The sequence below is a fragment of the Agelaius phoeniceus genome, chromosome 6 (genome assembly GCF_051311805.1).
Source record: "Agelaius phoeniceus isolate bAgePho1 chromosome 6, bAgePho1.hap1, whole genome shotgun sequence".
NCBI lineage: Eukaryota > Metazoa > Chordata > Aves > Passeriformes > Icteridae > Agelaius > Agelaius phoeniceus.
The window spans coordinates 32,971,688-32,999,464 of NC_135270.1; the positions used below are offsets into that span (position 1 = coordinate 32,971,688).

General features: G+C 41.4%; 3 protein-coding genes across 5 annotated transcripts in view; 1 reads left to right on the top strand and 2 right to left on the bottom strand.

Annotated features, from left to right (window-relative positions):
* Nucleotides 1-1,100: 1,100 nt before the first annotated feature.
* Nucleotides 1,101-11,517, bottom strand: GREM1 (gremlin 1, DAN family BMP antagonist). Its single transcript, XM_054635647.2, has 2 exons — nt 11,053-11,517; nt 1,101-4,523 (listed from the first exon to the last, which is right to left on the bottom strand). The coding sequence occupies exons 1-2, from the start codon at nt 11,253-11,255 to the stop codon at nt 3,968-3,970; spliced, it is 759 nt and encodes a 252-aa protein (XP_054491622.2). The 5' UTR covers nt 11,256-11,517; the 3' UTR covers nt 1,101-3,967.
* Nucleotides 5,994-26,443, top strand: LOC143694230 (uncharacterized). Its single transcript, XM_077179410.1, has 4 exons — nt 5,994-6,107; nt 9,361-9,948; nt 10,063-10,969; nt 25,900-26,443. The coding sequence occupies exons 1-3, from the start codon at nt 5,994-5,996 to the stop codon at nt 10,771-10,773; spliced, it is 1,413 nt and encodes a 470-aa protein (XP_077035525.1). The 3' UTR covers nt 10,774-10,969; nt 25,900-26,443.
* Nucleotides 24,593-27,777, bottom strand: part of LOC129121786 (neuroendocrine protein 7B2) — a 42,366-nt gene continuing 39,181 nt past the window's right edge. For all 3 annotated transcript variants that reach the window (XM_054635265.2, XM_077180364.1, XM_054635264.2), the window contains one exon: nt 24,593-27,631. In XM_054635265.2, coding sequence (XP_054491240.2) covers nt 27,536-27,631 — 96 coding nt within the window. In that variant the 3' untranslated portion in view covers nt 24,593-27,535. The remainder of the gene's footprint in view (nt 27,632-27,777) is intronic.

Consider the following 27,777-nt stretch of genomic DNA (forward strand, 5'->3'; position numbering starts at 1 on the left):
GCTGACAGAGCACACCAGAAACCCCACACACACCCAGCCCAGCCCACTGGGCACAGAGAAAGGAGGTCTCATTTCTGTCTGCATCCCTGACAGCAGAGTAAGGTGTGTGAATTCTCTCTCTCTTGCTTTCTTTTGGTCTGTGTAACTAACTATAAAGCACATGGGAGGTTATCTTCAATTCAAAGCTGGTATGTAGGACAAATATAAACTATAATTAAATTACATGTTACTATATAATTAGTAAGACCAGTGCCATGGAGTACTAGAAAGCTAAGTCCAGGAGGTTTTTCTCTGGTTTAAATATTTAAATAAAGATAGATATGCACAACTTCTCAAGGAAACATTCTGCTCAACTGTGCCCATACCTCAGACCAGAAAAAGTCAATTACCTTCAAAAAAAAAAATGATTCTTAGCTGATTTTATTATCTTTTGAGCAAGTTTTAGAAGCATGACAAAGCTAGATGTGAAGGAAGACTTAACCAAAAGGGTGGAAAGTTCGAAGAAATATGTTCTCCCTGGCTGCAGTCCTTCCTCAACCCTGGCCTTGCACATGTGCTGCCAGCAGTGACAAATCTTCCTGTTCTTCTTTTATAATTCTTTTGCATCTCCTCTGTCCCTATTTGCAGCTTGTAATATGCTGTATTGTAAAGGTGTTCCTTACTCTTTTTTTCTAGAAGTGGGACTAAACTGCCAGCTAAACACTAAACTGAGATAAGGCATAAGGCAGGCAGGCCAACTCCAACTTTAACTCTACAACAATTCAAAGCTGATTTATATTTTCAACTGTCACTCTATGGTTTACAAGGGGAAAAGTGTGAGCAAAGATTGAGATTTTCCTTCTATAAATTGTGGAAGGGTGAGGGGCAAGTGACAGATCTCATTTAAAAGCCTTATTGAAGTAGCCGTGTTGAATGATGGTGCCATTGCTTGTCTGTATGTCTTATTGTCATAATGTAAAGCCTTTTATAATTAGAAGAAACCACAGAAGTCAGGATAAAGTACAACAGATCCAGAAAGAGCTGGAAACTTGAGGAAGGGGGGAAAAACCAAACCAGAAAAACCACAAAAAACCAAAAAACAAACAACAATAGACACAGGCTGGAGAAGATATTTTATTTATTTGTTACTAGTAGTTAAAATGACGTATATAATGCTGGGAAGAAAAAAAACTCCAATTCTATTCAGTTACAAAATAATTAAAACTTCATTTTAAACCAAGTTTTGCTTTGTGAGACCGAGCATGAAAATACTGCAGCCTTAGGTTATATAGTCCATTGTTTTTAGAATAAAGCAGACATTTAAATACATATTGTGGTTGATATTAAATATCTCATATAATTGTAAGTTAGCAGAACTTTCTTACTCTCAGGCAATAACTAGCAATTCATATGGGTGAGGGGGATCTGCCTCAAAGGGAGTTCCATCATGATCTATGCACAGGCAGTTTTAGAACATAAAGATTTGGAATACTTTTATCAATTTTCCTTGAGAATTCTAGACAAAACTTAAAGGAGTTTCTGAAGCTATGCTTAACAGCTAAGGGGTTAGGGACATAGCAGTCTCTGTCAAAGAAAATGTGAATTTTGCTGTCAATTTTACATGAAGAAAAAAATGATTCATAAGGTGTTCCCATTTCTTGAACAAAAACCCAAGCTAGTACAAAATTTCCAGCAATGACTGAGGTTGGCCCTTTCCCCTGGGGAAAAAAAATTAAAAAAAAATTTAAATGAAAATATTCCCTGCCTATTATCAGTGAAAGAGAATTTGTATTAATAATAACATTAAATATCCTTATCTTTCTGTTTAACTATTCACATTCCACACAGTGGAAACCTACCTCCTATAATTCCAGATTTTAAAACTGGATTTTAAAATCCATGAAAACATGTCAAACTGCTGAGTGAGAGTATACCAAATGAAATGCATTTTAATAATACCAATAAATGGGTTGTAATAGTTTAATTTTACAAACACAAACCTCACAGCAGTGGATTTTAGAACAAAGATAGATGAGCTGTAGAGATGCAGGATATCACCAATAAATGTATGATGCATTACATAACAGGTGGGAAAATTGATAAAACGAGGCCACATAGAATGCACCTGTGACATGCCACTCATCATATATCTTTCCCTCTGGGCAGATTGTCCTCCTTAATATTCTATGGCAAGAAATCATGTCAAAATAATCACCTTGTGGCTGAGAGAGGCATCTGGTGGGAGAGAGCAGAGTTATACTGATAGTGAATCCAACAGAATATTGCTGCTGAGTGGGGAAACTGAGTCCTGGACCCTCCAAGACCCATCACACAGTAAGTGTGGGCCTTCGAGTGCTCAGGATAGCAAGGACAACATGCATGGATGGGCTGCCTCTCTGGTCCAATCCCCAGCACACACCTCATTAAAATAACTTTTTTGTAGGAACTTCTGTGCTCTTGCCAAACTTTACAGCCCTGATCAATTTTAAACTCCTAAGCCTGAACGAAAGAAAAGACAAGATAACCTCACAGGTGAGAGTCATCGAACTGTTGGAAGTAGGGTGTCCCCTTTTATGTTTTTCCCCCCAGATGAGAGGGGTAGTCAGCCCTAATTCTCTTTACTTACTCCAAATCCAGTTTAAATGCAAGTCTGTGGTAAAAGATATAAAAAGAGGATCATTGCTGGCAAAGTTCTGCATCTCTGTTTCAACAAACTGCATGCCTGTGGCAAAGCTAAAATAACAATAACAATGCAATGTTTACTAGTCATGAATGTCGTGTCTTTTGTCTCTTGTGTGGTTATTGCATTTTCAGTCACATGATGCTTGTTTTAATTTTTGCTCTGCTCTTTATGTACTAAATTACTGCCATTCTGTACTTGATCTTGGTTAGCAAGATTTTTGTGCTGTGGTTATGTATGTGTGTGAAAAAGAAGAGTTTGGATACACACAATGAAGTAGGCACACTCATTGCATGTATGTATAGATACCACTGCCTAAGAGATACTGCATATACATACATATGTAGATATGAAGAATAACTGATATCAGAAATAAAAGACATCAAATGGATCTAGTGGCATAAGAATGGGTTCTGTTTGGTTTGGAGAGCCATCAGAATTCAGAAGTATATTTATAGCCTGGTATATAGTTTCTTTTTAATTTATGTAATATATGACTAGGTATATAAATTAAAGCAAAACGTAAACAGAAGACAATATATCTTCCTCTGTGTTTTCCTATTTATGTACCTTTCCTTTTTCTACTCCCTTTTGTACTCTCCCTTTCTACTTGCTTTGACCTTTTGCTTTCTAAGTTGCTGTAGATCTGTTTCCCATCCACCTATATTGACTTTTCAGCACTCCCACATCCCCCCATTGTTCTCCAGACATGGATTTTGGATTGCAGCTATGTTTTGAAGAAGCGTGGTACAAACTCTCAACACAGCTTCTATTTTCAGTGATGGCTGTGCTAGACTTTAAATTGCTCTTTGTCTATTTTTTATATAAGAATAGATTTGTGCTTTGAAATATACTGTCCTCTTGCTTTGATGTTTCACGTAATACAGTAAAAAAAATAGCACAAAGGTGAACATTCGCAAAAGCCACAGCTCCACTTTCCCAGCAAGCGGCAAAATTGTGAATATACACATGAATTAGGAAACCTAATTCATGACTATGGGTAATTAGGGTTTTTTTTCATGTGTCATACGCTGTTTTTGTTTGGTTGGTTTTTGTTTGTTTTTTTTGTAGTGAACATTCATGCATTTGCTCATCCATATCCATTTTCTCCCCTTACACACACACACATGCATGCCCTTTCCTTACATGAATTTTTTCTTTCTTTTTGGGGAGTTTTGCTTGTTTTAGGTAATTCACTAGGTCCCTTTCACTTTTGGCCAGCCTTGAAGGTAGGCTAGTTCACGCCACTCACTCTCACAATGGCAGTGATTGCATACAGTCAGAGTGCAATTGCTACTTTTTCTCCATTTAGTCCAAGTCAATAGATATACACCGGCACTCCTTAACTCGGGTGATTCTTTTTTTCTTTCTTGGGGGCTGAAGCTCGGGGCAATTGAGTGTAACAGTCATAGTGGTGAATTTCTTGGGCTTGCAGAAGGAACAAGACTGGAAGGAGCCTTCTTCTTTACGGACGTGCCGGGGGATGTAGAAGGAATTGCACTGGCCGTAGCAGAACCTGTTGATGATGGTGCGGCTGTTGCAGCCTTCCTCGTGGATAGTTTGTTTGAGGGGCTGGGTTTTGCACCAGTCCCGCTTCAGGTACTTGCGCTCAGTGATGTGCAGCGCCTCCTGGCTGGACTCCAGCACCTCCTCAGCAGGCATCGAGGTGCCCTTTCCTCGCTCTCGGTGCCTGGAGCCTGACTGCTGCTGTGTCTGCATCTGCTCCGAATCATTGGGCTGATCCTTGACAGGAGGAGGGATAGCACCCTGAGATCCACGATTCCGCTTTCTCCCTTCGGCCGCTGGCAGCAGAAACCCCATCAGAAGAAACAGGGCACCGATGGCATACAGCGTGCGGACCATCCTGTAGGAAGGAAGGTGAGGAAATAAAGCACAGTTGTGGATTTCAGATATCAACAGAAGCCAGGTATGCACTAAATTTTCAGCTCCATGAAAAAAATGTGTGCACACACACTTATAAAACATAAGAATTCAAGCCTGAACCAGCTGGAAAGCTGTTCCCAAATTACCAAGTGATAAGAGCTTTCAAATAGAGTGATTGAAAGTAAGCCCAAACAGAATTTTGTTTGTGTGTCCTCCATCTTTTTCCAGCTTTTTTCTCTACGTGCATTACCCTAGTTCTCATTCCCTTCTTATAGCTCACTAACATACAGGAATATTGCTCCTTATTTACAACGGTGGAAGAACAAATTTTATACTACACAAGGATTCATTTACATGATACAGCTATCTACAATACCAGAGGGCTAAAGTCTTTGTCTCAGCAGATGTAGTCTAGATTTCTGTTCCCTAATCAGACTCAGAAACTTTATACAGCTCCTTGAAATATATTGTCCTCTGCACATCCAGTATATAATGTACATAATGTACATCCAGTATATAATGTATATGTTGTATACACCTGCAGCCTGTTTTACAGCTTCCCAACCTCTGCCACACTGCACCTCCAAAGGGGTCCAATGTATCTGAGTGCAATGATGCTTAAGCTGAGAGATGTGCAACAAGTCAGGCAACAAACATAAAAGAATATTTAGGTACAGGTTAAAAGAGATCTGTCTTATAATTTCAAACTACATCCTCTCATACATTGCACTGAATTCTTGATTGAAGTAATACAGATGCAATCACAGTACTGAGAATTTTTCAGATCCCTAAATTTTATTCATTTTACACAGAATGGTGTTGTTGGAGGACAGAATTTGGTAAATGACATTAAGTATCACAGAGTTTGTGCATACAAAAAGAGACCACTTCAGGAAGTGCAGTTAAGTGGAGATTATCAGGTCCTTCAAAACCGTATGGCTGCCCCAAACCTAATTATTGGGTAGAAATAACTTTCCTACTTAAACTTTCCTCCCTTATTCCACCATTTCTGTTGCTTCCCAAATCTGAGTTCTTGAGGCTGTTCTGTCAGTTTAAAACACCAACCAGCACAGAAGAAACTCATCAGTGTCACACTTCCCCCTTCCAGAAGGACCATGGTCTCCAAGTTTTTCTGAAAGGAGCTATGTGGTAGCAAGACAGGTGAGGTAATAAGTCTCTGAGGGACACTCTCCATGGAAGCGTGGAGGAAGGCACCAGAAATGAACAACTAATTGCAAAAAATCACTGTAAAACACTAAAATTGTGAAGAGGCACAGGCATTAAAAAGGAAAAGGACTGTGAAAAAAAATGCTGAGGAAGTCATTGTTTTCTACCTGCTTGGAGTGCTGCAGTTATATCCCTTGTTTGACTTCCTTTATTAGTATGGAAAAAAACAGCATTTAAATTGAAGAATCCTTCTGGTGTTAGTGCCCGAGAAACATGTGAAACCATGGGCACTGTCCTGGACGGCTTCATCCGCTCTGCTGAGACCACACAACTAGGCAGGAAAGCAGCCAAATGCCAGTGCTGTGAGGGCCACCTAGAGACTCAGCAGAGGCTCAGGGTAAGTACTGTTTGCTGTAAAAAATAACTGCTAATTTCTCAGTTATTAGGTCTTCCCAGTCACATGGAGAAAATAAATGTTGTGCTGCTCAAACAGCCTTCCTCATCAAATGGATTGAGAGAGGAATTCCTGAAGTAGGAAAGTGTCATAGGGGGTTCTACTACATTCAGGGAGTTGCTTGTGGATCTAATGTTTTTAGTCTTTGTCAGCAGATTTCTAGAGCACCTAGAGTTCCTGATGTATCATAGATGTATACATTCATTTCAGTAATCTATGTACCAGCATGTCCTGTGTTTGGCAGTCAAGAAGGGGCGTAAGAATGATGCAGTTGGTGACTCCAACAGACAATCTGGAAGGGCTGCTGTCAGTATCTAAATGAAATATGGCATGGAACGCACAATTTTAATAACCTTAAGACTTTGACATAGACAAAAATAAGTTGGGAATTCCAATTAAGGAATAACATAGCATAATTTCAAGTGTCAGCCTAGACTTCACATTTGCTGGTTTTTCCTCATCTCTATTACAACCTGAATATTGTTTAAACATGTTTAGTTTTAATTTTTTCTTAAAAATAAGTTTTCAGAGAATTATTAACTATTGTTTATTCCATTAAGAGATCAGAATGATTTCTTTCAAAACTATTCTTATTTCTCTGGTGACTGTCTAGTCACCACTATTTTAATATGCACTTTATTTACTCAACATGGTGCCAGTCTTAAAAGAAAAAAAAAAAAAGTTATTGCATGAAGTTGAAAATAAATTGCTAGGTTGTAAGCAGTGCCAGAAAACTTCAGGTGTTTATTTTATTTAGTGTCCCACAACTTGGATGAGGTTCCACCAACATGCATATTCCTGGATTACTTTTATTTTTAAAACTGATTAGCTACACATTGTTTTCTTTCTTTTTTTTTCCACCATAGATGGCACAGCAAGGTCTAGTCCTACAAAAATGAGTTGTATTCTGGGATGGGAATCTGGGGAGAGTTTCATAGTAATATATACTATTGTAAGGTCTGTGGCCCAGATTCATGCAACTTTATGAAGCACAGGCTTATCCTAAGGAAATGCAAGCATGTGTTTCAGTGTAATCCTAAACTGGGAAGAGGTAATTTTTCACTGGGTTGGTTTCCAGCCTTAAAGGTGGAAGCTGCATTACATGCTCATAAAAGAAATTGTAACTCAAATGAAAATTAGCCACTCGGCAGAAACATTTGTTATGGTCACTTCCAAAACACACATCTAAAAGTAATCCAGAAATTTAGGGATAAATACAGGTTAAATTCAGAAGAGGCTGTGTGAACAGCAGCTAAGCAGGATCTTTTTTCAATAACTGATTAAAAATTTATTTTTAAATTAAGATCTGAATTTTTTAAATGAAAAACACAAAGGAAAATGAGGTGATATGCCTCAGGAAGGAAAGCAGCCAAAATGGAGTATGGGCACCCTGCAGCACCTCTGGTGGCAGGGCAATCAATGCTTTTGCTTATGAGAGAAGATGACACCTTGGCTTACATTAGGAAATGAAGTGGTTCATCTCTCTATGAGTTAGCAGTTGTGAGTGTTTCTTTACCAGGGTTTTTTACTGAAAGAAGTAAAACACAGAAGAGGACAGTAGAAGTAACTAAAATCAGCGTTACCATACCAGAAGTTTTACTGAAGAGAAATGTCTCCTGAAGTAAATGCTTTTTCTCCTCATTACAGTCATAACTCTGCAGAAGTTGTAGCTCTGCAGCTGTGAGAATCAGGCTGTAAAGGCTTATATTCCATGTTTCTGCAAAATTTTCATTACTTGATACCAACTGGCTGTTACACTGGCATAACAAGAAATCCTTTGGAGAATTCATTTGAGAATCCTTTGAACAAACAGATGACCATAACCAAAATGATCAATTCCCTCATTTCATTCAGATCCAGAGAGATATGACAGAATATTTATTTTTTTAAAGTAACACAATACTACAAAACACTATTCTTTCCATATTCCACTGCTGAGTTCCACTTTTCATCATCTGTAAGCTCTTAGTCCTAAAGCCAAAAGAAGTTTTATTGCTGACTTCAAACAGGAGCAGAATTGGGCCCTAACATTCATATCACTTCATATGTGGTTTATCTAGAGCCTGAGATCTCATCATCTAAAACAGATTAAGAAATGTGTGGATTAATACTAGCAACTATTGAAAGAAATATAAATGCTTTCAGGTTTACCATTTCATACAATTAGTTTGTAATTTTTTTTCACTTATATATTTTCTGCTATGAATTAAGGATCTCCACATGTCCGTTCACAGACAGAATTTCCCTATGAGTTCCTAGGCAGAGTCAGAAAGTTACTACTGACATTTTTAGCTCAACACAACTTGTTTAAAGGATCTGGATGGAAACCTGGTTGAAATACCCAGCAAAATTGTCACAGATCTTAACCCCTTTTATTAGCAAAATATTATGAAGAGCCATGGACTCCTGTGCTTCACAAGAAACATGAAAAATAATCTGATGAAGAACTAAAAAAAAAAAATCAACCAACAATTATTTGGTGGACTTCAAATACAAGCCAAAGAAAGACACAAAACACAATCCCTTTGACTACTGTGAAAATAGAAGTGGTTTATGTCCCGAAGGATCAGAATAATTTTATGTCTTGCATATTACGTCTGAATTACAGAAACACTCTTACGTAATGTTTTCATAGTTCATAGATCTGTATTTTTAAATATTAAAAAAGCATAGTGATGGCAGTTCCCAGAAAACTGCATTTTTTTTTTGAAATCAAGACAGCAAAACTAACATCTGTGTTTCATAGAATTTGGATATATTTACATTTCAGAAAATTTCTTCTTGAGAGTCATAGAGATGGGGGGAGTTGAGACATATAAGGAGTGTAGGCAGCAATTTTTAAAACAAACAAACAAACCAACCAACCAACCAACCCTTGAAACCTTGAGAATTCCCCGTTTAAGAAACGATTTTTCTGCAGGACATCCTATGGGACTCCCGGGATGCTGAACATCACGGTGGACATGGCTGGTACCAAACCCGGGTTTGCCTTGCCTGAAGACGCCCACGCAGCCTGACAGGTCCCAGCTTCCCAGCGCCAAACGAGTTCCCTGCAGACACATTTCCTCAGGGAGCCCTAAAACAACCGGGAGAGCTTTGCTTCTCTCTCTGCACTGCCGTGTGTGCAGGAGAGTCTTCAGCAGAAGCTACGCATTTCTGGGTAGCACTGCCGAGAGAAAAAAGCCAAATGCTTTAGCACAACTTGGCACTGAATGCTGAAGAGGAGCGGAGAGCTACGGCCATCGGTGCCTTTGTCACTTACACACAGCCTCAGCGCACGCTGGCTGGTTGGTTATTCCCGGTTTGCCGGGCTCAGAGAGGAGCGGGGCAGGAGCTGAGCGCTTCTGCAGCTCTCGGGTCGCGGGGCCGGGCTCAGAGGCAGCTGAGGCTGGGGAGCCACTGGCTCTGCACCCGGAGGTCGCTGCTGACAAAACGCCTGATAAACCCGGCGTCCTGTCAGCAGCAGGGAGAGCCAAAGGCGCGCTGGCGCCCCAGAGCCCCATCTGTGAAAAAGGAGGTTGTGTCTCAGCCCTGGCGACCGAAACGGGATTCGCTTGCCATTCTTTCGCCGAGAGGAGCCACAAATGGGACACCAGGAGTGCGGCCGCAGCTGATGGCCGGGGAGGGACTCTGCGGTACAGCGGGCCGGGGGCCGCGCACCTTGCCAGCCCCGCACCTTGCCAGCCCCGGGCCGCACCGCCCAAGCCGAGGCAGTAACACGGGAGAGCCTGCCTGCGCCGCGGGGATCGCCGGCCGCCGGCAGGGCGGGGAGACCGCAGGCTTGGTTTGGCTCGGCGTGGCCGGGAGCGACTCGGCCCGGCTCCCCGAGGGCGGGGACGCTCCTGGCGGCGGCAGGCGACACCGACGGCTCTTCCCACGGGGCACGGCCGCGGTCTAGATTAACCCAACGGAGGACGAACTCGCTGAAGGGACTGCCAAGCCCCCGGGGGATCGTATTGAAACAGACGGGGCAAGCAAGCAGGCTTGCCCTCCAGAAGGGAAAAGCCCTGCGCCGAGCCGCGCCGCTGGGCCCGGGCCGGGAGGAGCGCGGCCGGGCCGACGGGCTGTCAGCTCCGTGAGGGCAGCGCTGACCGACGGGCGCACGGAGCCGTCGGCTCGACAAAACTCCCGCGGCTCCGAGTCAGGTGGGAGGGCTGGGCGGAGAGGCGGCCGAGGTCGCCGAGCGCAGCGCTGGGGTCGCGTTCCGTCCGCTGCGCTCCCGCCCGCCCGGGGCTGCGCGGGGAAGGACGCGGGGCGCTGCCCACGGGCGCTGCCGGTGCGGAGCCTCCGCTCCGCGGCATCCGACCCCGCTGGCACACACCGAGTCTCCCGGACGGCACGCAGCCCGCCCCGGGAGCTCCTGAGGTACCAGGAGCGCGCTCCTACGAGGAGCGGAGATTTGCAAAGGCGGGCCAGGACAGAGCCGGGGGCTGAGCGGCCTCGTAGAGGGCAGCTCGGCGGGACGAGATGGGATGGGGCTGGCACCTGGGGATCTGCCCCCGCCCCGCTCCGTGCAGAGGCCGGGCCGGGATTTTTCCGTGTCTCGGGTGGGCGCCGAATCCAATTTGTCGGGAGTGATGCTGTAGGCGGAGATGAGAGGCAGAGCTAACGGGGCTTTTGCAGTCCCCGTGCTTGTGAGGGGAAAGAGATGTGACGGTGCCCTAATCCCCAGCGCTGCGGCGGAAAGCTCGGTGCGCCTCGCTCCCGCGGACGGGAGGGACGGGCGTCACCCCCTGCAAAACCGAGACGCCCTGGAGTTTTGCTAGACACCGGTGAACAGCTCCTTCCCTTGCCCCTTTCTGAAGGTAGGATAGAGAGCTTAAAATTCTGCCTCCCACAGACACTGGCCGAACTCGCGGCCGCCGGACCCGTTGGTGTCCCTGCTCACCTGCGCGGCGCGGGCGGCTCCGCGGCGGGGCTCGGCTCGGTGGCGGTGGCTCCTCGGCGCGGGCTGGGGCTCTGCGGGGCTCTGAGCGATGGGTCACTCGGTGGAGCGGGTGGCGTGGGAGCCCGAAGCTGCCCGGGAGTCCATAGAGAGAGAGAATGTCGGGTCCTGCCTACAAATTGCAGCAGCGCCGAGCTGTCTCCCATTTAAATGTCTGCCAGCTGAGATCTGCTCTCCAAGCCCCTCCAGATCATTGGACAAGCGCCTCCAAAGCCCGTGTTATCCGCCCCTTTTAACACTTCCATAAACTTCCACCAGGGAAAGCTTTCAGTCATCCAGATAAACACTCGACTACTTTCCTGTCTTCAGAGAATCGGTGCTAAAGGTCACCACCCCAAGGAATTGTTCCTGGAATGCACAGAAAATTCACATTTTCCATCCCCATTAAAGTATGACAGTTAAGAAGAATTAAATCCTACCCCCTCCCACCGCCTCCGCCGCCTTTCCGCGCACGCTGGGTGCTTCCCTGCCCGAGAGCCGGCCGGGCGAGTGGGCCGGCTGCGGGGAGCCCCTGACCGGCCTGCCTTGGCCGGGGGAGGCAGCCACCTTTGCAGCCCTCCCTCTTGCAAATTGGCTTTCTGAGGTTCTGCAGTATGCCGGGAATTTCGCAGCTTTGGAGGAAAAAGCCTCTGTGGCAATGTCTGTGTGCAGGGGTGTTAAACCGTGGCTCTCGATCCGCAGCCCCGCGCTCATGCCTCTGTATCACTGAGGGTTTGGTTTTTTTTTTTTTTTTTTGGGGGGGGGGGAAGCGGGGGATTTGTCTTTTTTTTTTTCCTTAATTTTGTCCCGTCGCTGTCTCTCGGCGGGCGGGGGGCTCCTCAAGCCCCCCGAGAGGGGCAAGGACGGCAAAGCAGCGGCGCGTCCCGCCAGGCGGAGCGCGGAGCCGGCCGGAGCGGCCCGGCCGTCGGGGCGGCCGCGGGGCAGCGCAGCCGCGCCGAGCCAGCCCCCGCAGGTCCCGGGGGCCGCCCGAAAGGAGGCAGAAACCGGGGGGGGGCTGAGCGCTTTGCGGACCCAGGCCGTCCCAGCAGTAGCCGGGAGCATCTCTGTACACTGCAGCTGCCCGAAGGTGTACCCTGAATCTGCAGACAGCGTCGAGCTGGGGGCACCGAGGGGCAGAGCCCCGGAGGGCGGACAGAGCCCGCAGCGAAGCCTGCACTTCCTCCAGTGCTAGCCAGCCCCCGTCCTCCAAGCGCTCCAGTGCCGGTGTCTTGCGGGGCTACCCACAGGCTTTACGGGCAGGACTTTTAGGCTTGCTAATTAAACGGAGACGTTTGTCAGCTGCCGCCTCCAGCTGCGGGCATCACGCCGCAGGAAAAGCGCTGGGCAAAGCTCTGCCATGGACACGAGCGCTGCAGGTGGTGCCGGTAGGTCTGGGCTCTCCTGGCTGCTGGGCACGAGTTACTGCCCGTCAATCAAACCAGCCCTTCTCTGTCACCAGCAGTCAGCTGCCGCCTTGGACCTCAGACAGGCCCGGATCTCACCTAAGAGGTAGTTTTACTTGCAGAAGGGGAAGACGAATTAAAATGAAAGGATTTGCTACATTAGGGGTGCCAGAGGTAGGCAAGATGCCAACTTTCTGACTTTCACAGTACTTAGCGGTAGCTTGCTCTTTGCTGGGACCGAGACTTGGCTTCTCTTAGAGCCTGAGTGCTTAGCAAGGTAGTAAATTAGGTCCGTTACAATAATTCACACACATTTAGCGACAACTTGTTAAAAAAAACATCACAGGGCAAGTCACCATAGCGCAGTGGTAGGTGGCAGCATGAGAGAGAAAATGAGTTGGTGTGCAGGAGCGAACTGAAATCCAAAGACCATGAAGGGGGGAAAGATTACTGGCAAGGAATTACAGCAAATTACATCTATATGGGTAGAAGGAGAGGCCTAGAGAATTTGTATTATTTTGTTTGTTTGCGTTTTTTTAACTCATAAAAGTGCTATTGTTTGTATTTTATTTAATTTGTTTTTAAGTAAATATCCTTTTGGAATCTCCTTCATGATTCCAAAGAAAAGGTCCCACCTCTCAGTATGCTGAGACTTTGTGCTCTTTTCCATTTCCTCCTGTGGAGCAGTTGAATTGAATTGAAGGGGTCTGTTGGGTCTCTTCTGCTCTGTGTCTCTCACGCTGCTCCGCGCTGCCCCTGCCCAGGGCCGCAGCCCAGGCACAGCAGCGCTGCCGCAGGAGGAGCTTTCTGCTCTTTGATCTGAGCTCCTCTTGGTGCCCACGATGGCACTGCTGCAGGCAAGCTGCCTCTCTGCTGTTTATTTCTGGTTTGTCATTTACATGCCACTCTGGCATTGCCTTTCCTAGGTGACATTTCTGGGCAGCAATTGCAGTGCAGGTATGTCCACTTAATACCCTACTGCATTTAGGGATCTAGCCAGAGTTGGTGATCTGGAGTAGCTCTCACTCTGACTTAAAGCACACTAGGAAACACTTTAGGAAGCAGGTCCTGATATAGAAGTTGTGTTCCCTCCTCAAGATCCATCTTCCTTTTCTTGCAGCTGAATATCCTATACCATATCTTCTCATCTGGTTTTTTCCTCTTAGCATAATCTGCAGTGTTCCAAGTATGCACTAGCACCTTGGGTCAAGCAAGACAAGTGTTCAGATTTCTTTGACAGTTGGAAAGTAGAATTACTTCTGCAAGTATTTGCTCGCTCATTCACAAAAATACAAAAAATAAATTTGGGTACCAAAAAGATAAATAATTGCAGCTGCATCTGGACTGAATGAAAGTAGATTTTTTTTTAAAAATATTTTTTAAAAGAATGTTAAAAAAATGTTATGTCTCTTTATTTGTTTGAGATTGAGGGAGGCAGGGGGAAATACGTCTTTTCCCCTCATCATTCTTTCAGGTATCTGGAATAATTTCCAGCTTGGAAGAGTTCCTTATTTCTGCTGGAATCCTTAACAAAACATTCCGTGGGTTTGCTCCAAAGCTTCAGCTGTGCTGGTTAGATCCCAACCAAAGACTGGTTAAAAAAGCACCCAGTGCTGAAAGGGAAATACTTCTTCCTACTACCATACTCAGACTTGAATTCTGTCAATTCTCATCAGGGCTTCTAATTGGAGCTGGAATACTCATGGGGAGATGTTGTTTAATTATTTAGTATTAAAGAGGCCTATGGAAATGTGCATGTTTTTGTGGTATAGGTATAGGTTTGAGATGAAGAGCTTTAATGTCATTGGATGGTAGTGGTGTGTACTGTGAACCTGACAACTACAACTACCTGCTTCCTCTTGTTTTGCTTGGCTTTTTTTCTTTTAGTTCCTCTCTCATTTCTTCCTGGTATTCACAGTGTGAGTTGTTCTTTGTTTCAATGGAACAGTAAGAATTGTGTAAGCTTAAAGGAAGTGCTGTACTTAATTCTTGTAGAGAAAAATGTTATTGGGCTGAGCTCCTGTGTGCTACTGCTAACTTTGAGTGCTACTCAAAGTATCCTCACTGCCAGGACAGTTGGCACCTTATTAAAAGCCTTTGCAGAGAAGCCAAAACTCACAGGGGCCAGAGCCTCTTCTTGAATAAATTGGAATAGCTTTTAATGACTCAGGGAGATGTAAGTGACCTATGAGAGCTGAGATCCTGGCCCTAATACACCTAGCAAGCCAGTATCTCTCAGTTCTAGACCTGTTCCTCCAGGTCAGAAGTAAGGCAGGCTGTCCAACAGAGACAGGGCACATCTGAACTGCTTTGCTTGGTATTTTGAACTCCTCTGTTAAGGAGAGAAAGGAGCTTGGTTTGTCTCACCAACACAGCAGTAACTTTTCTAGCTGAGCTGTAATGAGTCTAGAAAAAGCACTGACTCAGCTCTTGCTGAGTTACTGGTGGTCTACACTGCTGTCTTCCTGACTTGATGAATGAGATCAGCAGTGTCTCAGAAGTGATTCATGACTTGGGGCCAAAGCAAGATATTGGTAGTGTGTGTTGTGTGGGCCCCCCGTGGAAGTGTCCATCCTTACATTCCTGCTGAGGTGTGTGAGCTTCTCTGCTATATATGGGAAGAACACTCCTTGTTTAGTCATAGAAAAGAACTGACACTCAAAGAATCCAGTTTCCTGTGGATTTTAGACATATCCAAAAGTAATGGATAAAAACCTTCATCGTAAACCAGCAAGTAAAATGGGGGTTTTTGCTTGTTATTTCAAACCTAAGCAGGCAAACAATAATAGCTGGCATTAGGTGAGGGAAAGAGATGTGCATGTTGGTTTCAAGATGGTATACTAACATAGCAGGCCTGGTATTCTTGTGCAGGTACTCTCCTGTTTATTCCATTGCAGATGATTATATGAAAAAATGCGCTAATTTAAGTAGCATTGTGCTTCGTATCAAGCCTTATAAAGTAGTAACAGAAAAAAGCTGAGGTTATTCTGAGTTGAGTTAAATTTCTCTTAAAATGTAATGGAAAATCAAGTTTAAAGCTATGCTTCACATTGGCAAGATTCTGTTTAATTAAGGAATTTTAATCTCTCTCTTATTTGAGTTTTAGAATTAATGTCTGTATGATGGAGATTGGAAAATATTGTACTTACTGAAAAAGCAGTATTTTATATTTTTGTTGACAGAACATCAACTTTTTAATATACAGATTTCCATCAGCTGAATGCGAGAAAATTAATTAGGGAAAAGTGCTTATTTTCTTATTTTGGGACCAGATTTTTTTTTTTTTTGAAAATGAAGTATTTCAGGGTTTTTTACATTCAAAATATTGCTTGATCTAAGAATAATTTGAAAATCCTCATAAATAGAACATTAGAAATCAAATGAATAAATGAGTTCAAGAGAAAATCTTTAAGCATCTAAGTAATTCAAAAGTCTTGGGTTCTGCTCTGAAAAGTATGATGTCCTGGTATGTTTGAAAATGTTTCTTGTTTGGCATATACTGCATGTAGAGTCAGGTTGTGGGCTTGTAATGATGTCCACACCTAGGAGCCATGGTCACCCACCAGCATTCCACTCAGCTATGTGATGCAGACAGAGAACAAAAAATATGTTTTCTGGCCTCAAAACACCTACATGCATAATACAATCCATATGTGACTATTTTTCAAAAGCTATTTAGAAAAGCTTGTTTTATTAGGATGAAGTTTGATTGCTGAACAAATATAAACTTTTATGCCAAATGAAGAAATATCATATGTCAAGCTAAACTTTTTAAACTTTTTCACAATTTTTTGTGTTGCAATTGCATCTTATGTACAATTGCATCTTATGTACTTAATGACTATAAAAGAGTTTGCCAAGAAAATGAAAGTCATAAAATCCCTCTGTCCTCGTGCATTTGCTTTTCTTTTTCTTTTGTCTCCTGAAGCTGTAGGAGGTGTTTGCTGACATGCTTTGCTTTCAGGGCACTTCTGGAGCAAGATGATGCGAGAAGTGACTCAGCTAAGCAAACTGAGTTTGTATGAACATCAGAAGCCCTTACAGCGTGAAGCTGTAACTGGGAATTATGAAAAGAAGCATTAAGGATTAACAACAATGTGTTATTTACATACATATTTCAATATATGACAGCTATGAAATATAATTATGCTGCAAAACTGAAAAACTCCTTTCCTGAACCTTACTGCATCCCAACATCTCAGACAGATTTCATACACTTTTAACACACAAACAGATATCTCATACACAGTTTGGGCAAAATAGTCCCTTTTACTTTTTTCTTGCTGTGCTGCAGGGCAGCTTGCTGTGTGACCACCTGTGTTCCAGGGTGTTACCTGTGGGGGATTCTGTACAACACAGTGGAGCACACAGTGACACTCTGGAGGGTAAGGTGGGGAGACAAGAGATCTGTCTAGGCTTTTTTTCTGACTCTGCCACTTATGTCTGTAGTGAAACAAAAGAAGAGTAAGAGACAGGAAAGCTATTTTATTATGTAAGGAGATTTGCAAGGCGTTTATTTTAGTTTGTTTTGTTGTGGGTTGGTTTGGTTTTGGTTTTTTATTCCATTGCCCTCAATTTCAAAATTGAAATCTTATCTGTTCTTTTTGCTTTTCCTGGCAATAGCCATGTAAAAACAGAATACCAGAAAAAAAAAAAAATGTAGCTTTGCAGGAATGAAAGAGCTGAAGCTTTTTTTTTTTGGTCTGATTTTTGTTTGAGACAACAACTTAGAATTTCTGCATTTTCTAGCTGAAATCCAGTGTCACAAAAAACAGGCTGCCATATTACAGGAAGGAAAGAACACTGTTTAACAGTTGTACTGCTGCAGCATCAGTTGCTGCACTTCTCAGAGAGAATACTAATGGAGGTGGGAAAAAACAAAACTCTTCCTCACTGCCATTTTTATTTAGATAGTCTCTCTGTCAAGAACAGGTATGAGGGACAAGTTCACCCCCCCTACCTTCATCCTTTATTTCAATCACACCAATTTTCTCTTGACTCCATTTCCCCACCTATAAAACTGCAGTAGGGAACAGAGTTTTCAAAGGAATAATTTTGGCATAAGTCCTTAGAGCTGATTGGGTACCAAACTTGTGAAATAAGCAATTTATAAGAGGAGTTGAAAGCTCAACATAATCTGGAAATATGAAACATACCTTTTTTAACTTTCACATGCTTTGTGTCAATGTGCTTGAATACATCCATTTTGAAATTTCTAAATGCTTTTAATAGGGAAGAAGGCCGTTTAACTTCTCTAATTCTCCCCAATAAAAAAAAAAAAAGGATATTTCCAGTGAATATGCCAAGTTTTCACTGTCGTAGAGAAAAAAAAGTTTAAAGGCAGACAAAGAATTGTTTAACCAGTTGCCTTTTCCTAAAAGAATTGCTGGTTGACTTATATCATATTTTTCCTATATACATAAATGCAAACTGATAGTTAAGTGCTTTGGTAAGAAAGGTGGATTTGTGCACATCATTTTTTTGCTGAAATTAGATTCGGACCTGAATCCTGCAGGGGCTTGCCAGATGCTTGACTTTGTTTTCAGTGGAACTATTCAGAGTGTATTATGTGAAGCACACACAACAATACAAGAGACTTCAGTCAGGTGAGCCTTGCTAAAAGAAATTATTTATATATAGCGCTTTCCCCTGTTAAAGAACTTTCTAGTTATGGTGCATATTAAAATGCTAAACTTTATGGACTTCAGGATTAGAAATACAACAAACTTTATGGACTTCAGGATTAGAAATAACAACACACAAAAATAGTCTATTTTTTAATCTGTATGGTTACCAAAAATTTACTCTTTCAAAAATTGCCAAAAAAAAAAAAATCACTTCTGGGAAACTACACACATGAGCCTAAGGCCAAATCTTTCTTTTTCTATTTCCAACAACTGCTCTGTTTTGCTTCTTCTGTTTCCTTGTCAGAAGGATCCTGTTTAGCTTGTTGGCTAAGGGCAGTTGGGTATTTATTCATTGATCTCTCATTTCTTGCATTATCTTGAATTCTAATTAGAGTTTTTTTGAGTCCTATTACTTAACTCTCCAAACATAGCTCCAGCAGACATCACTCTTCCTTTCTGTAGAGCTGTTCAGAACCATGAAGGAGCTGTCATCTTACATTCTGGGACTGACCACACTGCCCAGCAGTTCTCTACTAGCTGCTTTCATTGGCAGTTTGATTGAATGTGATTGTTTCTCCCCCTCAAAACATGTGATTCAAAGTGCCTGAAAAAGTGTTAAGTCACTTGATGTTAGGAGAGATTCTGTAAATAGGACTGGGAGCAGTCCTCTAGGTGTTTGTAATTAATCAGGCTCCAAACACTTGGAGCTTTTGGATGCACTTATAAAAAGTCTAAAAAATGTAAACAGTTTTCCTTCCCCTCCCCAGGAAGTCTTAATGCACTAAAGACGTAAGCGAAGAAGTGAAATTGCCAGTGATCAAATCAATTACACTTCACATCAGACTGTGGCACAGCTTTTTGGTTCTCAACCAGATGGAACTAGACTTCTTGTGAAGGAGGTATTATTATTTCTTGTCAGGGTTTCAGAGTGAACGTAGGAATTCACAGTAAAAGAAATTGCCTTTTTTTTTTTTAATATACTAGAACACTTAGAGGAAAGATTCCTTGGGAGTTGATGTCTCTAAAAGTTTTCAGACACACTAAAAAAAAAATCATCTTAGCCATTTCTTATTCTTCTGATCTGAAAAAAGAGAGAACATAAATGAACAGGATATTCTCCTGTGCTGCAAGGCAAAGAAGAAACCCTAATTATTAATATAGTAAGTTCTTGGATTCAGAGTTTATGGGTTCTTTTGGCTGTGCCTTTCTTATAGGCTGAAGTTTTTACATTAAGAAAGCTGTGATGTAAAAACTTATAAGAGACAAAGTACAGTGGTTTTTATCTTGATGCATTTAGCAATTGAGATAAATCCAGATGAGGGCACAGGCTATCTGGAGGCAGAAAGCATTTTTTTATCCTGTGGAGATCAGACAGCTTGTTTAGAAAGCCTCTGTGGATTAGGAGGGGAGGTGACTGCTGTAATCAGGTGTAACAAACCCACCTTTCCAGGTGAAAAAAACCCCCACCATAACCAAATGTGATTTGTTTGTTCCTAATTTAGAGAAGTACTTTGTAAAGCCACTACTTGCTTAGTCTTTGCAATCAAATTATTTGTTTGATTTGGAGTTCAGATCCCTCTTGCTTTGAGTACACTGCCACCAGCTTATGTAAAAGCTTTGAAAAACCCTTCAGTACTTGGACATGCACATTTTAATAGGGCAAATTTCACCTGAAACCACCTTGAAGAGAATTAGTCATGCTGGTGTGGATAAAAAGATTGTGCCTTAACTTCAGTGCTGAAAATGCTTATAATATGGTATGTCTTCCTGTAATGAGATGTCATGTTAGGAACACTAACAGGGTCCTGTGGGCTCACTGGAGCTCTTGGTCAGCAAATCCTATACATTACAATGATTGCAAGATTAAATTTGTCACTGGAATGCTAGTAGTGAGTAAGGAAGTGGAGTTTTTAAATGCTTCCTTTTCAACAGATGTAAAATGATCTAAAGATACTTTTGAAGTTACTAGAATAAAGAATGCACAGTCCAGCAAATGAACTCTTGTTAGTTTCCAAGTCTTGCTAAATGTAACATTCTTCAAGAATGTGGGTAGCAGCTAAATACATCTTTCCTGAGGAAAATAAACAATACATAAAAAGTGAGTGAAAGGAGGCTGGTGGTGTTTTAGGAATCAGAAAAGAGAAGGTGTCTGTCTACTCACTGGAGGTGTTTAAACCAGCACCTCCAGAGGTGCAGCCTCTTAGCCATGAGAGCCTGTTTGTGTGAGACCTGAACCTCCCCTGCTGAAACTGTTCAACAATTCAGAAAACAATTAAATCAAGACAAGGAGCCAAAATTAGCCATCTACTCAGGAGGGTGGGGATCTATTCAGGAGGGTGAGGGTGGGTGGTTGGCTTGGTTTTGTCATCTCTCAGACTACTCTTGTATTTTTTTCAGGTGTCTGCCTAGCTACCCAAACACTCCTTGAGGATTAGCTAGAGCCCAGTTACCCTGTCCTTCCCTGTGTTCAGCCTGTCATTGAACCACTAGGGTGACAAATCTGTGTTCATTCTTGATTGCCTTCTCTGGTGTCATTAGAGCTTTGATTCTTTTGCCATAACTCTTACAGACACTTTTCAGTTTTTTTTAATTAAACTGTCTATGTCTGCTGTGGTATTTCGTGCAATGCCTGGTCCTGTAGACATGTGTGAGATGAGCAGTTGCCAGGCTTGCTCCCTCAGGGAATGCAGGGGTAGAATTGCCAAGTCTGTGGATTCAGGCTGGGTTTAGGACTGAGATAGGTGTAGAGCTGTGCAGGTTCACTGAGTCTCAAACAGTCCTAGGCATGTATAGAAGTAGGAGTTCAGGCACCTGAGGTACATGATTACAGGAAAGCATAGCTGTGCATAGGCTTTAGCTGCCTGAGGAATCAGGAAAGAGAGGCAGGGTGTGAGGAGCATGTGCTTGGGCTTTGGTATTTGCATTGGACACAAGTCCAGCTGTGGCTACTTAGGCCTTTACTGCAGCCAGCACTTCTTTGCAACTGTTCACCCATCTTTTAATTGGAAATTATTCTCAGTTTTGTAAACCTCCAGCTCAAGAACCTCCAGATGCACAACAGAATAGACACAAAGTGTTTTTTACAAGCAGCTGATATTTTAGGATAGTTTTATGAGGGCCTTATCTTCAACTTTGTGGATAGTTCTTGTTCTTTTAAAGGCTTAAATGTTGCTGCTGAGAATGTAAAAACACAGCAGGAAATAGTCAATGTGGTTAGAAATTAGAAATAATCTCAGCTACTAATTAATGTATTTTTAACTGAAAGAAATGTGTATCATTATGGCACATATTGCTTGCCTGCTGGATAACTTCGTACTCAAGACACTACCTGAAAAGAAGCCTTCCAAGACACCACAACTTCAGAGCAGTAGCCACCAGAAAGGCTGCAGCAAAGCTGGAGGCACTGTGGGATTAGCAGGATGAAGCTATAAAGAATCAAAAGCAGGACATACTTTTCTTTTTTACCTGTGCACACACATACATTAGCCAGGCATGCAGAGTCCTGTGTCAGCGCAGTCATGGGGTTTGGGAATTCAGCCAATAGCCAGGGTCTGTGCACTAACTACAACAGCCATGCTTATCTGGTAGAACATTGACTTTTAAAGAATTTACTTAAATTCTTCTTTTTTAAAAAAAATTTGATCAATGATTTATGCAGCATTAAAAATAGGTTTCTTCAAGTGCCTTAACACAGCTTTCAAGTCTATAAATCTTACAGCCATTGCACCACTCATTGGAATCAAAGTTTTGCAATTCTCTTAGTCACTGTTTGCACCATTAAGAAAGGAAAAAATAACCAATGATGAATTATGAGTGCTTCTCTGGATGGACTAACCTGCTCTTTCATTAGACTGTTTTGTCCATTTAGAAATGGACACTTTTAGAGAACTTTGGGGCATTAGAATATAGATATGGCACTGAAATAACTGCTAGAGTTTGGGGTTTTTTTGTGTTTCTCAGAATAAAGAATTAGTTAAAAGATGTCTGAATTCAGAGTCAAAGCCATATGCACCTTTTGTGATCTACCAAATACGCCCAGACCCAAAAATCACTGTCATCTGTGATGGAGATCTTCAGTGCTTCCCAGGAAAGTAACACTGTCATACGGTGGTTAGGCTCAGAACAAAGATCTGGAGTAAAAGGAGTCAGTGTTTATACATTTAATGGTCTCTAGCTGAATTACACTGGTTAGGGAAGGAGACAAAGTTTGAGACTAGTAACAAGAAGCACATTACTTTTTTTCTGTGCTTCCTCCTTTGCCTCACTCAGTTTACCATGAAATTCAGCCACTGACTCACACCACTGTTTTTCTTGGAGAACAGAGTAGGATGAAGAAACAGTAATTAAATGTAAAAGACAACCATGCATTGCATTAGGAGCTGCATTCTGTGTGTTTTGGTAACAGGCACTCCAGAGGAAAATGAAAAAGAGGTGATTCAGGTCTACCTAATCTTTAAAGTCTGAAACTATTCTCAATTCCTACCATGTCTACCTCTGCCCCACATACAAATACAGACCTCATTAATAAAATGGGATTTTTTAAAGCTCTTTAAGTTCCATTTGTTAATGCTACTGCCATGACACTCATATTTAATGTTTATTATGCTCCCATGTGTTGAACACATGGTTAGCAGCTCTCCCAACCATCAGGACTCATGTAATCTCAGCAAAGCAGTCATCATCATAAATAAAGCAAACATGACAACTGAAACTACATGTTTCCTTCTCATGGTAAACTAGGATGGTAAACTGGAGCTCAATGCCATTCTTCACCTAACAGCAAAATGCTTGAGCATGGTAGACCTAGACCATCAGTGTACTTGGAAAATAGTTCATTTGACCTTTTCATTTCTTGTGTTTGAAAATCTTGGCTTAGTTCCCAGTCTTATAGTAGTCAGCTGCATTGGTGAGTGATGGGGATCTTCATGATGGCAATTCCACATCCTTTGCCTACAATTGTTTTCAGTTTTTATTTAGTTTGCATATAAGCAGATCACTGTCAGTGTCTGAGCCCTTCAAGGGAACTTGTTCTTTGCTCATGGTTGGAATCTGCCATTGACCCTAGGCATGACAAACTGACAGACATTTTAAGGGACACAGTAACTTCTTTATTTTAAAAGCATACTTCTTCTTTGAGATAATTCCTGAATATGATTATTTTTAAAGAGTATTGAAGGTAATTGCATACCTTTAAACAAAAATGAATTTTTAAGTGTATGCATATGTATTCATATGTCAGTGGAGTCAACGTTTTCTGTTGGGTTTTTGTTGTTGCTGTCTTCTCTTTAGGGCATATCTCATTGACATCCTCTTTGTATCAAGCATAGCAGAAATATAATTCAATCTAATTGTCAGTTCCGTTAACCTGAAATGTTGGATTCAGGTGTCTCAAAATTGGAGATAATGTCCTCTCCCTGAAAGCCTTGATAGCTTCTGGCTTAGATGGAGAGGTGCCTTAAATCCTACAGATAGTGACACTTGGCTAACAAAATAGTGAACATACTCATCTCCTTTGTGGATCATGTGGAACTGTCCTTTCCTTGGACATTTTAAATTTTCATGAGATTATGGTAGCATCCTCTGAATCTCTCTACCTTGCCCTTCTCTTTCCATAAATCTGGGTGTGCGACTTCAGAAAACTGAAAAGTTGTCATTAAGGTCTCTGTCCTACAGATACAGTCATTGTCTATTTGCATAAAAAAAAAAATTAATTGCATAAAAATTGTATCACATTATAAGTTGAGGTGAGAACTGGTTTAGTGAGCTTACCAGCAAACAGGCCAGAAGATTCCAAGTTTGTTTTGGGTTAATGTTGTTATAGGCTTTTTCCAAAAAATTTAAATGTTCAAAAATTAGTTTTTTGTACACCATGAAAATGAAAACAAAGCCTTTTCAACACTTCCATAGAGCTACTGTTTAGAGCCTGATTTGAAGGCAAGTCTCCTCTTCATCGTGAAAAAGCTGCTGTCTGCTTCCCCAACTACAGACATTTGGAAACAAAGGGGCTTAAGTGTTACTCTGTTGACAACAAAGCCAAAAACCTAAAGGAATTGGTAGTCATCTTTCTCCCTGTGCCCTTCCTCAGTTTAAGAGATAAGATGGGCTTCATCACATTTTGATAAAATAAGCTTCAGGTCAGCTTTAAATGCAGTCCTGGAAGTGACTCTCAGAACTCTGGCATCAGAGAAGTAGCACCCAGCTTCTTTGGATTGCCCCTGAGCTGCTGCAGAGATAGCAGCATGGTTTTGTTGCATTTGGTGAATGCAAATGTGCCAGTAATTAGAAGTATATAACGATTTCCCCACCTTAGCAATTCACTAAGCATATTTATATTACTTTCTTCTGTGGGTTAACATCATTATATTCTTTACTAATGAGTTTATTATCAGACTGTATTGTTTTGAAAAGTGTATTAATGTGTGTGTGTATGCTTTTTTTAAACTAGAGTAATGAATATTTCTTTACCAGACAAAATCAATGTTTCAGGGCAATACATTTTATTTTGTATAGCTTCCTTCTAGCACATTGTGTCTCTAATGCATTAGAGGCAATTAACACACTTGCAAATTTTAAAATACTCTAAAAGGTTTTAATTTGATGAAAATTCTAAACAACAGTATCAATATACATGCTCCTTAATTCACATGCATCATAAAGGTAAAAGGGCAATTACACCTGTGCAGCTATTTACATTCTTGTAAATATTGGTTTGGTGAACTCTGAGTGAGGTGGGATAGTTGATATCTTTGTTCATTGATTCTGAAAGACCAGCACTGTGATTATTCTGTTTAAAAAACTACATACGGATGTTTGGACTCTTATTGGAACAGTAGGAGGGACAAGGATTTTTGCTTGTGTTTTTTTGGTTTTGTTTTTTTTTTAATCAATATGGGACTAGCCAGTCCCAGTACCAAAAGACAGCTCTGCCATGAAGCTGAAATTAGAGTAATGAAATTCATTATCATGGTGCAATAGCTATATTTTATTAAAATTTCACAATAGTACTTCTGAGTCCTCCTGGTGATGCACTCAAGCTGCCTGATGAACTCAGCAGACAGCTGCTCACCACCACACACTTGACTTGCTCCAGCAGACAGTTCCTGTAAGACGCATCGTTTTGTGCAGGGTAAACATTTTTACTTTGTTCTTTGCTTGTATTTAAAGACAAAACCAGGTCTGAATTGTGATTTTTTTCCTTTGCCTGCACTGTGCAGGTCTGTCATACACAGGAGGGCAGCTTCTTTTGGTGGCATGCAGGCAGCCTGCCTGGTATCCCTGTTCTGGCCAGTCTGCACTGCTGGATTTCACATTCCCACACAGGGTTGGAGTGACCTCGAGTGCTTCACAAAATTACATGTGGGATTATTGATACTATTAAGCAAGCAATGCTTCTTTGCCCTTCCCTTTTCAAGCTCCCTATTTACTGTACACACTTCCTTTTATTATGCACTTGTCCTTAAAAAGAGCTTAAAAATGAAATAAATATTGCCATCATGGTTGTTTCATTTTTGTGATTCAAATGGATTTTACTGGAGCTATAAGGACAGAGTGTAACTCAGATTGTTTCAGAAGTATCGATGGAACAGTCAAGGATGTGAAGAAACACCAATTTCTTAGGAATGGCAGTCTGGCCTCCAAATGCCTGGAAGCCTTGTAGCTCCACCAGTGGCTGGAATGACCATTTCACACACTCTGGGCCACTGGGCATCAGTAAGATTTGATGTCAGATTTAGGCCATTATACATATAAACTCTTTGTTGGTTTTGGATCCATCTTTGTAGATTTGCAGCTTTCAATACCTGTTGAAGACTGAGCAGGAGTGCAGGTAAAAAGAGTAAGCTCCAGATGCAGAGAATACAAGTTCTGTCACAGGGACAGCTGGATTGCTCCCATCCTGTTCCAGCCACTGGAAGCCAAAGGAGCTCTGTGACTCATCGAAATTCCTCATGCTTGTGTCTTGTGTGAGTATAAACCCCACTTTATGACATACTTTTCATTTTTCTCTTCAAGATTTTTTTTTAAAAAGGAAATATGATGAAAGACATGATAGTCCATTCCAAAATTCTGCAATCTACCCATATTTGGCTCGAAAGGCCCAGTTCTCTAAATATATAATTTATTACAAATAACTAAGGGGTGGGACAAAAAAAGCAAATGCCAACAACAGTAATACCTGAGCCATCTTGTTAACTTTAATTTTATATAGCTAGGAACCTTAATTTCTTGTTTGGTTTTTTTTCTTTTTTCTAAGAGGTCATCATTATTTCCCTGTTATCTTTCTATAGGATGGGAAAGGAAACTACTTTTTTTTTCCTCACCATTTCCCTCATATTACTTGTAATATCAGCTGTAAACTAATGCTATTTTCCCTAATTCCAGTGCTCCATTCACATGGCTTGAAATAGTCAGGTGTGTTCTCATCTTTCAGAAAGGGAAAACTCTGGAATATAAAGTTCTTCAATCTCCTAGGGGCAAGAAGGCAATTTAAGCTTCCCAGAACAAATTCAAGAGCAATGATAGCTACAAGTGGTATTAGAGAAGCATATTTTTTCAGAAGATCAACTGTAATGACCTTCATATCCTGGATTTAGATTCAGAGGTTGTTGACACAACCTTATTAACACAGACAAATGTCTCCATCTTTACTTATAATTTAACAACACTGTAATGCAGAAATGCTGCAGTTACTAAGACAAAGAACAGCAGGGGAGATTAATTTTCACATAACAGTTCCATTGATAAGGAAGGAAGATGTTCAAGTGTTCAGCAAAGCTGTGGGCATGGAATGATTAAAACTAACAGAAAAATAGTTCAGTGAATACAGTCAAAAAGCAGTTCTTTAATTCTTAAATTTGCACAGCAATAACAGAGACAAACGAGCCTCTGAAATATTTTGGAAAATGTCACTTTGCAAACCTTGTAGATTGCTTAAATGTTTATTAAAATGGACCAAAAGCCAAAATTCCCTGCGTAAAATAAATACTTTGTCTTTGCTAAGTAACAATATTTGTGAACAAAACATAAAACTATAATTTTCATGTGTCAAACATAGTAACATTTAAGATTAAATGTTGGAGTCAGACTTGGCATTTTTTTTCATCTTCCTATTTACAAGTTTCTCATTAAGACCATTTACCTCACATTAGCTATCAAAAATGACTAACATTTTTAAAGTTTGCTCCATGACTAAAATAAAAACAACAGAAATATCCTTTTACCATAACTTAACAAAAAACAGAACCATACTTTTATCATCTAGGAGAACATGCTGTTATAAATACAGCTGTTTTTAATCTACAATTATATAAATAATAAGCATGCTGCCATTCACAAGGATTTTAATAGATGATTATGTATAAGCAATATAATGATCTAGAGGAGGATGACATGAGTTTTTATCTTTCATTTTTATTGTACTTATTTAGGACTTTTGTCTTCATCTGAAAATTGTGGAACAGACTTCTTTGCTACAACATTATCCAGTCGCTGTCCTTGCAGATAGGGGTTCACACTCTGAAAAAGTTCAAAAATATTTAAACTTAGTAGAAACAGGGAAACAGATAAAAGGTAACTAGGATTAGTGAACATATTTATGTATTTCTTATCTGTCAGATATTTACAGACGTGGGGAAAAATTGCTCTGCCAGGGATTAAATCTA

Coding starts and splice junctions, on each gene's coding strand:
- LOC143694230 (XM_077179410.1), top strand. CDS start 5,994: ATGGGCACTGTCCTGGACGGCTTCATCCGCTCTGCTGAGACCACACAA. Junction 6,108..9,360: donor AGACTCAGCAGAGGCTCAGG/GTAAGTACTGTT, acceptor CAAATGCTTTAG/CACAACTTGGCACTGAATGC. Junction 9,949..10,062: donor GCGGGGAGACCGCAGGCTTG/GTTTGGCTCGGC, acceptor GCCGCGGTCTAG/ATTAACCCAACGGAGGACGA.
- GREM1 (XM_054635647.2), bottom strand. CDS start 11,255: ATGGGAGACAGCTCGGCGCTGCTGCAATTTGTAGGCAGGACCCGACAT. Junction 4,524..11,052: donor GAGCCGCCCGCGCCGCGCAG/GTGAGCAGGGAC, acceptor TCCTTCCTACAG/GATGGTCCGCACGCTGTATG.